This window comes from Chaetodon auriga, chromosome 11 (assembly GCF_051107435.1).
Source record: "Chaetodon auriga isolate fChaAug3 chromosome 11, fChaAug3.hap1, whole genome shotgun sequence".
NCBI lineage: Eukaryota > Metazoa > Chordata > Actinopteri > Chaetodontiformes > Chaetodontidae > Chaetodon > Chaetodon auriga.
The window spans coordinates 240861-257142 of NC_135084.1; the positions used below are offsets into that span (position 1 = coordinate 240861).

Consider the following 16282-nt stretch of genomic DNA (forward strand, 5'->3'; position numbering starts at 1 on the left):
GCCGCGGGCCTGATCCTAAAGGTAACAATCCCTTCTAAGAGTAACAATGCTAGAGCTAAACTTTTTATGGGGTTACCTTCGCTCCCTTACCTATATCTTAGGTAGGCACACAGCCAAAAAGTTGAGACTTCCTTCTTGTATCTGTACTTCTGTCTTACAAATATGCCAGGGAGTAGCCTCACTGTCACGGCCAGTTATGCACCCTAAAATGACATTGTCAGCCTTGTTCTGAGTGAAATCCATGGGAATCCCAAAGGTCCCGAGCATCCAGTATACCAAATCTAGATCCGAACCTCTCGCAACCACAGGGAGGGGGCCTTACCTTTAAAGCAGTGAGGAGGACCTCATTGGAGAACGATGGAAAACCACAAAAAAAATCTTCTTTCAGTCAAACTAGATCTTTTTTTATTTAAGCAAATGATAACAAAACTTTTCTTAAATGACATACAGACTCCATTCAAAAGTCAGACTCAGCATTTAAACAGTTTAATTAAAATCATAGAACCAAAGTTACAACATACAGACAATACCCAAAAATAAGTCAAAAACAGAATCAGAGAACACCATGTTAATATGGGCATAGGAGTATATGAATAAAATCAAGAAACTATAACTAGGAGTGTGTGGAGATCAAAACATGATGTAATAAAAACTCAACCAGCAAACTTGGGGATTACCAGACAGAGCAAGACTTTTTTTTTTTTTAGATGATAAAGCATGACTTAATTTGAGTACATAAGACCATCATAATACTACAAAAATCAGTTTGTAAGAATATGAATTATGACATGAATGTGTAAGATACAAACCTATAATATAAAATATGGCTGATATTAAAAGCGGAAAGTCAAATCTGGCTTTAAACTCAATCAATAAATCTCCTGTCAAAAAGTAACTTTAGAGATTAGCTAAAATAATGAAGAGCGCTGAAAGCTAAAAGTTCACATTCTCATTCTTTTGCCCTCTTCAACAAATCATCAATACTTCTGATGAACAACTGTGTCAGAAAACATTTGGTTATTTAATTAAAAGTCAGAAGTACAATCCCGCGAGACATAAACACTGAAGGCAAGCAGTTAAGTACGCCATCCAAGATGTATTTCAGTAAGAAACGTCGAAAAGAAGATTTAATGTTTTTGCATGGACCAACATCAAGCAAAAGGTCAAATTTACACATCTCGAAAACATGAGGATTCATTTACCAATTAAAGATTCTGGATCAATTTTGGCAACCATGATGCAGTGTTTGTTTCTGACAGGGTGGTTCTTCTCTGCATACGGCAAAGGACATCCTTATGACCCACTGCATACACTATGGCCGTCATTTGCAACAAGTTGATCCTTTTTATTTTCATCAATTCCCACAAGAGAAGGCTGAAATAAAAAGACAAAAATTAAAAGAAAATTTTAACTTCTTTCTGATCTTCCAAAAAAAGCCAGACTACACTCTCTTAAAGAAAAAATACACAGCATTTCTTGGATCTCTCCACTACCCCTAATCATTTCTAAATAATCCCTAACATATGCATTGTGACATTAATTTACTTAGTTGACTTTTCAATTCAATATCCGCCAGCTGTGATGCACAAACAATAAGGCTACAATCAGTAGAATGGCCAATATGACTCAATATTATCAAAAACTGTTTATTTTGAAATAAACATGTTGAAAAAAGTCATACCTCAAGTACCACCATGACTAGTGATGGTGCTACTCTTCCAACAGAGGTGGGGGAGAGAGTTTAAGCTGGAAATTCTCTGTTCCTGGTTGGGCTGTAATTAGAAGTCCTGTCTTCTCATTGCTATGGCTGTGAGAGAGTTCTGAAAGGATGGACAACTGGAACAAAGGGGGAAAAAAACACAAAACTCAGAAAAGGTGATGCATTGCCTATGCTTGTCATACTTGTACACACTCACACACACACACACACACACACACACACACACACACACAAACGTACTTAGGCCACTTTTTGGGAAATTACATCGACTCACAACAATTTCCTGAAGTAACTTAACCCTAACCCCTATTTGCCTAACCCTAACCCTCAAACCTTAACCTTCACCACTGACCCAAAAATCAACTGTTTTCCAATTGGGATCATGGCTTTTGACCCCAGTTGCACCAGCAATTCACAATTAACCAGTCTTGAGACTGAAATGGGTGCCCAAAAATACGGACACATGTTCACACAAAGTACGTGTGTGAGTGCTCAAGAGTAACAGGACGGTAAACATCAAGTAAAACAGATAAATAAGAGATCATGTGGTAGGTAGTACAAAAACTATGGCTACATATGTTTTTCACAACCTTTTTCTTGCCATGACTAAGATGAGAGGATGACAAGAAAGCACCAATAGCATTTAACACTAACTGACCCTGGTGTGTGTGTGTGTGTGTGTGTGTGTGTGTGTGTGTGTTTGTGTGTGGCAAGTGTCAGTTATATGCAGGGGGATGCTGATGTGAAACTGCATTAGTGCAAGTATGTACCGTATGAGAAATGCTGATGTTTTGGCTTGATTGCAAGTTCATTTAAACCAGCAGTTGGATATTCAGTCTAAAACTAGCAAGCTAACTAAATAAAAACCATACGCCTTGCAAACTTAGACAATAGCTCAGTATTCATGTAGTATCGGAGCAGCTAACATAGTAACATGTATTTTGGCATGTATTTGGTGACATAAAATTACTGTTTAGTTGTGCTTCTCATTAACATAGAAATGAAACTGAATATGCTATAAAAACTGATTGCTCACAAAGCATACCTCTAAAAAGGTGTCTGAAATAATATGCCTGCATAACCTTCATAAAGTACTTACTTTGTGAGTATAATACCCAGACCTGTCAACCCTCCTGTCCTCTCACATATTTTTAGGTGATGCGTACATATCCTTCAAGTAATGCATATTAAAATCAAGTGCTGAATTTATATGGCCTTTATTTTATCTATTTATTTATTTATTCCATTTATGTGATGCAGGGATGTTAACAGCATTTCACTTTAAGCCAGCTGATTCTGATTATCTAATTGTAGTCACTTATAAGAATGAGTTAATCCAATCCTTGTTGCTCTGATATTCTAAAGCAAGTGGTTGTCTAGTGGTGATTTTAGCATTTACTGTGTGTATCCTTGTCTAAATGTAATGGGTATGTAAACAGTGGTAAGGGTACTGGGGCCCCAGAAAATTTTCCTTAATTTCAAATCATAGTGTTGACAGGCATATACAAAACTAAAATGGTTAGTTTTCTTTGACTAAAATGAGACTAGTATCCCCAGACTTTGATTCAACTAAAACTTAAAAAAAAAAAAAAAAAACATAAAAAATAAAATAAAATAAAATAAAATACATAAAGGAAATAGACCAAAAAGTCTAAAAGATAAGTGACACTGAAATTAACACTGGTGAAAGAGTATAGCAAAGGAAAAAGCCAGGTGAGGTCTTGCAGTCACGTCTTTATTCATGGTTATTAGAACTACCATCTGTATTTCCAGGTTATGACTCTACATATTGAACTTGACCTTACATGTTGACTCTCTAGTTGATCTATAATGCATAGCTGAGGATGGTAATATTCATCTCCTCTACAGAGATTTGGCACAGGACAGCGGCTTCAGCGGCTTTAACCTGCCTATATGTTCCACCTCAAAACATAGGTAAGCCACAGGTTTATATGGTAAATGAGATTTCTTGATTTCAATAAATCACTGAACATCTTTGAGATTTTGTGGTACAGGATTTGAAAGGATGGCACTGACATTGTCAAATCAGCTGATATTCCATGGCTAGTGACAATGTGATAAAGAAACTTTGCTTCCTGTAGGCAGAATCTGGATTCTGGATTTTTTTTTACGTTGGTCAGTTTCCAATTATTAGATGTATCCCAGACTCCAGAGATCCTTGAATAACACAGAAGAAGGTGATTATGATGTTGTCTAAGTAGACCACTTTTCAGACCAAAAGAAATTACATTAAAATGGTACAGGCCGAAGAGTATGATGAAAATTATCATATCTTTTTTGGTAGGATCCATAGGCACCTGCCAGTAGCCACAATTGAAGTCTACTGTAGAGAAGAGAGCAGGGCTTGAGGGTGATTCCAGGAATTTGTTATTACTTGGATATGCATCAGTTTCTGTGATTGCATTGACTTTTCAATGTGTACATCCCCTGGTCGGACGATGCAGCAGCGTGCAAGCTACTTCACACTGTAGTTTCACAACTGCAGACAACGCACCCCAAGGCTCTCCTCCTCATCTCTGGTGACTTCAATCACACTTCCCTGTCCTCCACTCCCCACATTCACACAGTATGTTAAATGCCACACCAGAGACAACAGAACACTGGACTTACTGTATGCAAACACTAATAATGCTTACAGCTCATCACCTCTCCACCCGCTGGGCCGTTGCAAGCACAATCGGGTTTATCTGCTCCCTGCATACATACCTTTTGTGAATAAATAACCATCAGGTATGTGAGAAGATATAAGATAGGAGTCCAGTATAACACTGAGGGACAGCTTTGACACCACTGAAGGGGATGTGCTGTGCAGTCCACATGGGGAGGACATTGACAGTTTAACAACCTGCATTACGTACTACATTAACTTCTGTGTGGAAAACACTGTGCCTACAAAGAAGGTACAGTGTTTCCCAAACAACAAAATCTGGGTGTCCCCAGAACTGAAAGCCCTACTGAACGAGAGGAGGATGGTCTTTTGATCAAGGGACAAAGATGAGCTGAGGAGGGTGCAGAGGGATCTGAAATGGGAGATAATCAGGGTTCTAAATTAACACCCGCCAACCCGCCAAATGCGGGTTAAAATTCATATTGGCGGGTGTAAATAAAAACTTACTAGCCAATTTGGCCGGTAATGCATTAGGCAATCATGTCAGTCAGAGCCGCTCTACAGTTCTTGGTCATTTGTCCCCCGGACAGTCCGTCCTACATTTCCCATGAACACTGTCGTAATGCTACGTGATGACGTACAAGACGCCCATTGGCTGTGCGCAGGCACACTACAGTTTGTAGTGCAACCGGCGCGAGAAACCACGGAAACGCAAACACAAAGAAGAAGAGGAAGAATGAACGGCGGCGTATAAACTGTAAAAAAGGAGACTGAGCTAGCTAAAAGTAAAAAGTAAAGTTAAACTAAATGCGTGGTTGGGACAGACGTCTGGGGGCGAGAAGAGGAAGGAGGCAGGGGATGAGAATGTCGACAAAGCGTGCGAAACGAAGAAAAGAAAGTTTAACGCTAAATGGCTGACAGGTCGTGAATGGCTTGTGTTCGATCACGAAAATGCCGTCATGTTTTGTAAGGATTGCCGCATGTACACGAAAGAAAAAAACAAGACGAATAATTTTGTGGTGGGGACTAATAATTTTGAAGTCGAGGCAGTAAAGGACCATGAGTGCCCGAAGTCATCAGGAAAGCCTAAGGAGTCTGCAATACTGACTGCTGCACTATTTGTGTTTTCTAGTTGTACATACATAATTCAATTTATTACCAATGCAATTTTTTGCAAGTGTTTAAGTCATGGCTGTTACTTATATATATTTCTTATTAAAGACGGGAAGCAGAAACACTTTAAGTTGAAAGGAAAAATACATTTTATTAGGAATGTAATGATACTAAATACTGGAAAAATGTCTTTTATAAAATAATAAATCTGACAGCATTTTTTGTTTGTATAAATTAAATGTTTGCACTTTCTGTGTATATTTTGTTTCATGTGTTGTACTTTCTGTGCATTTTTCATACCAACAATGTAAATAAAATGATCAAATGCATTCAGTGGCACTCATAATCTCTCTTATTTTCACCGGGAAAAAATTTGGCTAGTGGAAATTCTGATTGGCTGGTAACTTTAGAAGGTCACCAGCCACATTGGCTGGTGATCAAAAAAGTTAATTTAGAACCCTGGAGATAATATTAAGATTAAGATTCATTTTATTTATCACTGCACACACTGCTACAGGGGGAGAGACTGCACACAAGCCATGCATTAGTGAAATTATTTTCTCCGCATTTGACCCATCCTGGAAAGTCCTTCCTCCGCGGACATCCTGGAAAGTCCTTCCTCTGCTTTCTCTTTTTTCTGCCAGCCGACAGCAGTGCCCAGGGACCCAGTTCCATTCGTCACCATTTGTCATGTGGTGATCTTCTTGCATGTTTTTAGTGGGGGGGTTTAATGGAGGATACCCCAGCTGAACATGGGGAGAACATGCAAACTCCACACAGAAAGACACCCTTTTTTTTTTTTCCCCTCGAGCAGGCACCAGAGGACACGCCCCTGGCGGGAATCGAACCCGGGACCTTCTAGCTGTGAGGTGACAGTGTTGCCACTGTTCCACCATGTCATGAGGAGGAGGAGAGGGAAGGACAGCTACAGGAGGAAGCTGGATGACTGCCTTCAGGGGGAAACAACGCCAGAGAGGTTTGGAGGGGCCTGAAAACTATCTCAGGTCACAGCAGCCTGAAAAACTCAGGCAGATTTTCAACAAATACCACATACCTGTGCACTTCAAGTGCAGTAACACTCAGACAGAGACAGAAGCTTGTCAAATCACCCAGGCACAAGCAATGTGGTGTACACAGTCCAACGCTGTGAGGATTTAACATACTTGTACAGTGAGGAAACAAAACAACTGCTTCACAAGTGCATGGCACAAAACAGGAGACCTAACACCTAATGTCAAGACTCAGCAGTCCACCTACACCTTAAGGAGAAGGGACACACATTGGAGAACAATAATGTGCACATTTTGGCCAGAGAAGACCAACAGTCTGAAAGAGGAGTGAAAGAAGTCATCTTCATCAAACTGAAACAACCATCACTGAATAATGCAGTCCTGAGATCCCTCCTGTAAAAAAGGCCAGGCGTCAGGCAGCTCACATAATTCAGATTTCCTACACCGGGAGTGCCCTGAAACCCATCTCACGCAAGGTGTACTAAATTAAGTGACCAGTGAGTGAGGTTGTGATAGAGCAGGGTTTCTCAATGGGGGAGGTACTGCCCCCCAGTGGGGATTCAGAGAACATCAGGGGCTGCTAGGAGCAAAATAGCTGAGAGGGGACATTTTGCTGCAAATGGGGGGTGTTTCTATAATTGTAACAGTCATTAACCACCACTGTATTTTTAATAGTCTTCCATGTCTTGTCTCACAATATCACACAGTGTTTACGAATTTACTGCAAGAGTAGACGCTGGACGTATCTGTGGCATGCGTATGTGGCAGAACCTGCCGCTTTTTATTTCGCTGCTAGTGTTAACAGGTTAGAGCTGCCACACTGCCCACGTGAGCAGCACAGCTCAGCCGCATCTCATCTAGAACTTAGGAGTCTCACCTATTTTTACTGGGAGCCGTGCATGGTTCCCAGCAAATATACATCCCTTGGTGAAGAAGCTGGCTGAAAACCACCAAGCACAGGGCTCGCACTAAAGCGCAGTTCTCTGACCCGATGCAAATAAGACACAGAAATAGTTTGCGCATATTAAAAAGCCTTTTTGTCAGGTTAGCAGTTAGTTAATGTCAGTTAAGCCAATTTGCTGTGTTCTCTCTATACTCTCTGTTGCGCAAGCTCATCATATTTTTTGATTGGCCAGGATTGTTTTTTATTATTATTTTGAACTGTGATTGATTCCTCAAGGTAGATCAGTGAAGTAGCTTAACTGATGTTGGAATTTGATAATAAATATATGTTCAACTGAGTATAACCTTCATTAATTTTACATTTAACAATACATTTACATTATTATTAGATCAAAGAATTATAATAACTATCAAACTGTGTTGATGACAGGGTCTGTTCTATTGTGTTGCAGAACCACACACACATCAACACAACATTTGCTGGACTTTGCAATACATCATTATTGCTTCAGTGTGACTCTATATAATTTGTTTTGGACTGATAAACATCCCTAACGTTCAGATAATTCTTCAGTCATCAGCTAGAAATGAAACTGAAATGAAAATTTCAGAAATGAAAATTTCAAGAAACTGCTTGAAAATCAGATTCAAACTCTTTACATGTGGTTACATTGGATTTGGCTATCTCCTACTAGTCCCAGGCTGAACCATGAAGTACTGATCTGAAAGTTGCTGGAAGATATGAATCAAATAATGGCTTCAAAGCCAATAACTCCTGAGATTTAGATAAATAATTCACGGTTTCTGGGTTATCATTAGGTATCCCATAGGTTGGGAATATAAACTTGATATGATCATCTTTTGTAATAGTCAAGGAAAAGGATGATGCAGAAGATAACTAACATGATTCTTCTGGGCGCGGCAGAACTTAAATGTATAGCTGATTATAGCTGAAAATAATTGAAATTACTTTGGTCAACTCAGGCCTGGAATTTGACCTTGGAATGGTATTGATCTTCTTTGACAAATTTTATTAACTCCTTCACTTCTTTTTTCAAAGTCCTCCATTTTCAGCCTGGTGTCCTGATTTTTTGTAGCAATTTAACCCAATTCTTTTGCAAGTGTCTCCAGTTCTCCAGGTATATCACACTGAGACATTGAGCCAGAGGATGAAGATCATAGGGTTTCTCTGCTAACCTCTGGTGGAGCAATCCTCTATATTTCATGTTGAGGAGATATGGGCTCATGTTCCAAACCAAAGACGAAGGAAGGTATTGGATTACTTAGGTTTTGAAAAAGGAGAAAACTGTACATAGGGTATAGGTTTCCATATAGACAGCTGGGGAAGAGTCTGGAAACAAGTTTGAATATGGGCTTATTTTGAATAAATGTGAGTATCACGTGCATAAGGTCCCTCTACATCCTGTGAGACAAGACTGATGCAAAGCATCAGCAGCAGTTCGGGTCATTGCTGACCCACAACAGCACAAATCACAAGCAACAGTTGCAGTCCGCAAGTTTTAATGCTGAGTTGTGCTTTTTCTGAAAGTTTTCACAGGTGCCATTTGTGGGTTTGGGATCCACAGCATTTCTCCCTAGTCATGGAAGAACAAAATGTTGTACAGGAGGAAGCAAGGCTCGCTGGAGGAGTTTCCATATCTCAGTAGTCTCATGTCATCACAATTTCATCAAAGTGGTTGTACAATATTTGAGTCTATATTTTTAATGTTTCCTTCAATTATATAAGTTTTGCATATTGTTTTACAGGATACAAACGAATATTAAAACCTGAGTGTGCTTCCTCAGAAAGGTTGTCACAATTCTGTTGAGGCATTGTTGTGCTTGCTCTGTAAATGTGTTTTGTACTGATTCTATGATACAATGATGTTTGGTGGTTTTATCTTGCTGCTCGCTGCCCCCTATCTGATTCATCTGCTATTTCCGTTCAAAGTGACCTCTGCATTGCTGTCTCCATTCTGGACATTAAAATTACTCAGATCTTGATGACATCATTCTCGTTTTGGTAATTGCAGGCGATATAGTTTCTCTAATATAGCATTTACTCATTGCTGACAATGGCATATGATACTGCTGGTAATTGCTTTATTTCATTGCATCTGTCAGGCACTCCTTTATCATTGCATTTTGTGAAGTGCTTCATTGTCATTGTAAGTTACGGTCAGCTGTTAGCTACATTGTCAATACATTTTGCTATTTGCTACGTTGTCATTGGATCTACTGCTTCATCATCATTGCATTCTGCCAAATGCTACATCATCATTACATTTTGCAAATTGCTACATCGTGATTGCAAGATAATTGCTCATCATAATCACATCTAGTAAGTGCTGCATGTCATTACCTTTGGAAAAGTGATTTCATGCTCATGGATGTTGTGACCCGTCCAGAGTTGGCAACATTGTGTTTAGCATGCCCCTCTAGAAATACAGCACCATTAAGTATTTGGGGGGGCAGACTGCCTTTAATTCGAACATCATGCCACAAAGCAACACCAAAATGTAATGATGACAGACCAAAAAAAAGAGTCGCTGAGGTGCAAACTAGATTCCTGTACAGGGCTGGTCTGGGCTCTCCTCACAAGGTGACGAAGATTTTATCACAGAAGTCTGTTTAATTAATGGAAAATAGTTTGTCTCAACACAGAGCTCACTGTCATATAAAAGGGCAGACACTTCAATCAGAATATGCAATCAATAAAACAAAGACAATATAGAGGAAAAGATAAAACTAAAACAATTTTCTTTTACAGCTGTTTTCCTTCAGTGATTTGGTATACTACAGCAATTTGTTACAGTGCAAGCTTGCATATAACTGGTGGTTGGTGGTTATGTGTTACCTATTATTTAGCTGCACTTCCTTATTACTAACTCCAAGGCACTCCTGACCTCTTTTTTTTTTTTTTTTTTTTTTTAATTAATTGATTGCTGAATTTCAGGTCTCCCATGTCTTATCAATGATCATATCACCACAGAGTGGTAGATAATGGGGACTTTATTGTCTAAGCCTAATCTTTTCTTAAGTCTACAGCTGAGCTAACCATTGCTGGCTAAAGATGTACACTGCAAACAGGGCAAACCATGTTTCCTTACATCTGGAGAATATCATTTGCAGGAGAGAATGATTTGTATAAATTGATTTAGAAAATTCTTCTCACCATTAGCCATGGCTGGCTTAAGCCTAGTCACTGCAAGCATTCCTCGCTAAGATATTTCAGGTCAGGTTTCTAAGTGCAATTTGAATATTTTGTCTCATTTGATGTTGTAAGACATTGTTAAACTTATGAGAAGATAAAACTGGCATTATGTCTGATTATTGATGCTCATTCAAATTAAGAATAACCACTTGTCATAACGCTGCTATCAAGGGAGTTACTCTCTGGTGCAACTCAATAGCAGTGTTACTTCAAGTCTACAAAACTGAGTGGCCTAAAAAAACTTGACTTGCAAATTAAACAACTTTGGCTCAAGATTTAAAATTAATGTCACACTGCACCAATTAAACATATTTATGGATCAGTATTTTGACCTAACTTTGACCAAAGTGACCTGCTTCCCTGACCACACTGACTCATGGCAAGGGTCAGTATTTTTGACCTGCCACCAACCAACAGGATCTGCCAACCTGATTAAAATCACTCATGGGTAAGTATTTTTGATCTGCCTCCAATCAAAGTGGCATGCCATGCTGATCAATGGAGATCCACTTACTTTTATTCTACTGTCAGAATGAAGTTGGCAGTTTGGGTTTTGAGTGAAATATCCTGGGAATTATTGGATGGCAAAACCATTTGGTATAGTTATTCACAATCCCCCAAGGATGAAGCCCACTCAGGTTGGTGATCAACTGACGTTTCCTGTTGTGCCCCCTTTAGTCTAGAATTTTGGTTTTAAATGAAATAACATTAAAACTATTGCATAGATGGCCAGGAAATTTGGCACATATACTTGTTGTGTATTTTTTGTATTGTTGGAGCTATCTGTGTTTGTGTTGAAAAGCATAAAAAAAAATACATTGGCAGTTTGTGTGTTGTAAAGTAATGTAAATGGGGAGGTTCTTCAGCAGCTACAGATGCAGTGTCCATACCCTAGATGGTCCTCGGTATAAACAGCGTAGCTGGTCCCACGACTGTTCCTGCTGAAGGTCCAACGTTGCCTCAACAAACACCTGGGCCACAACAAAGAACCAGAAGGAATGTAATAAAACCATAAATATTGAGGTATATGTTACATTGCATACAGAGTGTAACAAGTGCAACTCATATAGTATGAGAGTCGATATAACTACACTGTACAAGAAACAGAAAATGTTTCATTTATAAATGGACATGTGATGGCAATGGGGTATCCTTGTGCCTCAAGCTGGATGATATTTAAAGCTGCAGTAGGTAACTTGTATAAAAGTAATTTTTTGTCATATTTGCTAAAACTGTCCCTATGCCCAGACAGCAGTACATGAAACATGTAATCTGTGGGGGAAAAAAAAACAAAAAAACGGCTTCATTGGTCCCACCTACTGGTACTACTGCAATTTGCAAGAATCCACCGCGCCCGACACAAAACAGACCCAGAACCAGTCAGAGCCAGAGGAGCGTCTGAGGGAGTGTGACATCTGTCAATCACTACTCACACACGCTGCGAACCGCCCCCTCCCTCCGCTCATGCTGCCGGCTGCCACTCAGTCAAACAGCTCTGTGAGCGGCGTCAGGAGGCTAGTGAAAGCTATGGTGGAGCAACAGCCACCCACAAAGGAGAAACTGCCCATACCGCCACTGCCAGTAACAGCCTATAAGTCAAGACAACATAAGACAACAAATAACCATAAAGCTAATATGGTGATTGTTACAGTAACACTCTGCGGCGCATACGCTATGTTAGCGACTGTGATGTAGTGGCTGGGCAGAGTTAGCTTGTTCCGATGCTACGGCTAATGTTACTGGTTGTCATGGCAGCCACGCTAACACCGCAGGGAGGAGGGGCTTGGAGGCAGGGCATGAGTGCAGCAGAGAGTGAGGGGGCGTGACATGGAAGTTTGTTTCAAATTTGCAGGCTAAGTCTGCTCTCTTCTCGATCTTACCTACTGCAGCTTTAAGGGGTGAGCAAAATCAAAAATGCAACACAGCAGCACTCCAGTTAATATACACCGATCAGGCATAACATTATGACCACCTGCCTAATATTGTGTTGGTCCCTGTTTTGCTGCCAAAACAGCCTTGACCCCTCGAGGCATGGAATCCACTAGACCCCTGAAGGTGTGCTGGGTATCTGGCACCAAGATGTTAGCAGCAGATCCTTTAAGTCCTGTAAGTTGCAAGGTCAGGCCACCATTGATCCGACTTCTTTGTCCAGCACATCCCACAGATGCTTGATTGGACTGAGATCTGGGGAATTTGGAGACCAAGTCAACACCTCAAACCCGTTGTTGTGCTCCTCAAACCATTCCTGAACCATTTTTGGTGGCACAACGCATTATCCTGCTGAAAGAGGCCACAGCCATCAGGGAATACCGTTTCCATGAATGGGTGTACATGGTCTGCAACAAAGCTTAGGTAGGTGGTAAGTGTAAAAGTAACATCCACATGGATGGCAGGACCCAAAGGTTTCCCAGCAGAACATTGCCAAAAGCATCACACTGCCTCCACCGGCTTGCCTTCTTTCCATAGTGCATCCTGGTGCCATGTGTTCCCCGGGTAAGCGACACACACGCCATCCGCGTGATGTAAAAGAAAATGTGATTCATCAGACCAGGCCACCTTCTTCCATTGCTCCATGGTCCAGTTCCGATGCTCACGAGTCCATTGTTGGCATTTTCTGCGATGCACTGTGCATACTGACACCTTTCAATCAGAACCAGCATTAACTTTCTTGGCAATTTGAGCAACAGTAGCTAGTCTGTTGGATCGGACCACAAAGGCCAGCCTTCGCTCCCCATGTGCATCAATGAGCCTTGGCCACCCATGACCCTGTCGCCGGCTCACCACGGTTCCTTCCTTGGACCACTTTGGATAGATACTGCAGACTGGGAACAAGAGCTGCAGTTTTGGAGATGCTCTGACCCAGTCTAGCCTTTACAATTTGGCCCATGTCAAACTCGCTCAAACAAATAAAGTAAATAATGTGTTAGTCATTTAGTCAGCATGAAGAATCAGTTTTTCAGCATCTTTTCGATTTATAAATGGTTCCACTTAAGCTATGTTTCGAAGGTGGAAAAATGAAGCTTTTGTCACCTTGTTGATGTGGGGTTTGAAGCTTAGATCTGAATCAATACTTGTAACCTCAACCTTCATTCAGGGAGTTACATTTCCCAGACTACTGAACTGCATTTCTCTTTTTGTTTTAGAGCTGATTTCAGCTTTGTCCTCATTTAACTTCCTGAAATTGTTGCTCATCCATTTATTAAGTGGTAAAAGACAGTTAGTACTGGAATCTACAGCTACAGCATCGTTTGGTTGCGCGAGATGTACAGTTGTGTGTCATCTGCATAACTATGTAAGCATGCATTGTGCTCTCTAATGATGTCACGTTAAGTGGCAGCATGTCTAGTGAGAACATGGCTCCCAAGATCTCTAAGGCTAACATAAAACTTTCTGCCTTTTATGTAAGTCTTAAACCAATTAAACACACAAGACCAAATACTGGATCAGGATGATTGATTAAGATATCATGATCAGTCATATCAAATGCTGCACTTAGGTTTAAGGGGACAAAAACTGATACCTTATTTTGATCAGGATTTAGTTTGGGGCTGCTGATTATTTTAGTAAGAGCAGTTTCAGTGCTGTGGTATGCTCTGATGCCTGACTGGATATCTGGTTATAGTTGGTGAGTACATTACTATCTATCTTGGGTTTCTTTAGTAATGGGTTTACAACAGCTGGTTTAAATGCATCTGGGAAGATGTTTGTAGAGATGTATTTATAATCTTCAGAACATGACTTGAAACAGTGCTGTAGGTGCAAGGTCAAAGCATGAGTTGGACAAGTTAGACTCAGTGACAGTCTTGGAGAGCTCAGTTAATGTAACAGGTGAATATTCCCATAGCTACATCCTTTTTAAAGGGTTTGTTGAGGTCGTCTGTTGAGGTCATCTGTGTTCACATCAGTAGCAATGTTGGCTGTAACTGAGGTTATGTAATTATTGAAGAGAACTGTCGATGGGTGAGGGCAATGTTGAGTAGCTTGACAATAGTGGAGAATAATATTCTAAAGTTCCCAGCATTCTCTGTAATGATCTTAGAAAAGTAATCCTTTCTTGCCAGACATATTGCTTTGTTATAGACAGTCATGGCTTTCAGATGCTTGACAAATTCTCTTAATCTCATTAACACTGTTTAACAATAGGAAGATTCTGTCAGTTGACCTTTTTTTTTTTGGAAACTTCTTATTTATTTTACTTTTTTTATATAAACAAACTCAAATGCAAAGCAAGCGAGCCACAAAATGGTAACTTGGGAAAGCAAAAAACAAGTAAAATAGAAAAATAAAATAAAATATACACCACAAATATAGTAAATAGAAGTGGGGTACACCGCTCTTGTTGAAACATTTATCACTGTCCATTAGGTCTGCTGAGTACTTGACCCATCTTTTTTCATATACATAGTCCGTTTGTGCCACTTTTGGTCCAGGGTCCCTGCTCTCATACTGAGATAATAAGTCATTCTTTCCATCAGGTAAATCTCCTCAACAATATCCAGCCACTGTCCTGTACTTGGGGGGTCACTTTTCAACCAGTTTCTCGTTATGGCCTTTTTACATGCCAAAATCAATATTTTGAAAAGATACAGGTCCTTCTTTTGAATAGTACCTTCTGGAGTCAAACCCAGGTACATTATCCGAGGGTTCCTGGGTATCCTGTAGGAAAAAACCTCTCCCAGAATCTGAGTCACTCTGTCCCAGAATCCCTGCAATTTTATCATGACCAAAAAACATGAGATTGGCACTCATCTGCCCACATTGTCTCTAGTATTGCTGCTGTTCACCTATTTGTTTATTTTTGATGTGTGGTGTGATGAAGAAGAGAATTTAAATTCTTCCTTCCAAACTCCGTCTTTTAGAGCTGGTGGAGGTTTGTTGAGTTCTACACATATAATGCCAATTACGATCAGTTTAATGTTCAGTTCTAACTCCCATTTCAATTTCACATATAATGAGTTCCTCTCATTTTGTTTTTGTAGACCTCTATACAGCTTAGAGACAATCTTTACAGGTGTACATTTATATGCATTAGTAAGCACTTCAATCACTTCCCCTCCAAGAGTGTACACATCGCTGTAATCCCCTTTTCTCTCTACCTTGCAAATGTGATGTCAGTTTCTCCAGGACTGAACTGAGATGTTTGAGAAGGCCAAATTAGAAGTTTACTGTCTCCTTCTAGTTTATATTTTTTAACTATCTTGTACCAATTTTTCAAAGCATCTTCCAAGATTAAAATTTCTCCCTTATGGTCTGTGTGTACTTTCACACCTTGGTTTGAGTTCGAGAATTAGCCAGATTTAACTCAATGTGCTTCCACCTAGCTTGGTACTCCGGACAACACCAGTAAACAAAGTACCTCACCTGGGTAGCATAATAGTATTCCCTTAGATTTTGTACTGCAAGGCCTCCATGTTCTTTGTCAATTTGAAGTGTTTTAAATCTTTTCCATGGTCTTACTCCAGCCCAGATAAACTTTGATAACTGTTTGTCCCACATTGAAAACTGTGAATCTGGGATTCTGACAGGTAAAGATAAAAAAAGGTACAACAACCTTGGCAGCACGTTCATTTTCACTGCCTCAATCCTTGAACTAAAGTCTAACCCCAGTGTGCACCATTTTTTTATTATCTTCCTGTATCTTATCATTTATTATTTTATAGTTTATTTCGTTTATTTTATCAAGTTTCTGACTA

The 16282-nt window shown here is 39.9% G+C and overlaps 1 protein-coding gene across 3 annotated transcripts in view; it reads right to left on the reverse strand.

Annotated features, from left to right (window-relative positions):
• Window positions 1–470: 470 nt before the first annotated feature.
• The window catches only part of vps8 (VPS8 subunit of CORVET complex), a 184283-nt gene continuing 168471 nt past the window's right edge, over window positions 471–16282 (reverse strand). For all 3 annotated transcript variants that reach the window (XM_076742305.1, XM_076742304.1, XM_076742306.1), the window contains 3 exons: window positions 11480–11560; window positions 1682–1836; window positions 471–1374 (listed from right to left, as the gene is read on the reverse strand). In XM_076742305.1, coding sequence (XP_076598420.1) covers window positions 1711–1836; window positions 11480–11560 — 207 coding nt within the window. In that variant the 3' untranslated portion in view covers window positions 471–1374; window positions 1682–1710. The remainder of the gene's footprint in view (window positions 1375–1681; window positions 1837–11479; window positions 11561–16282) is intronic.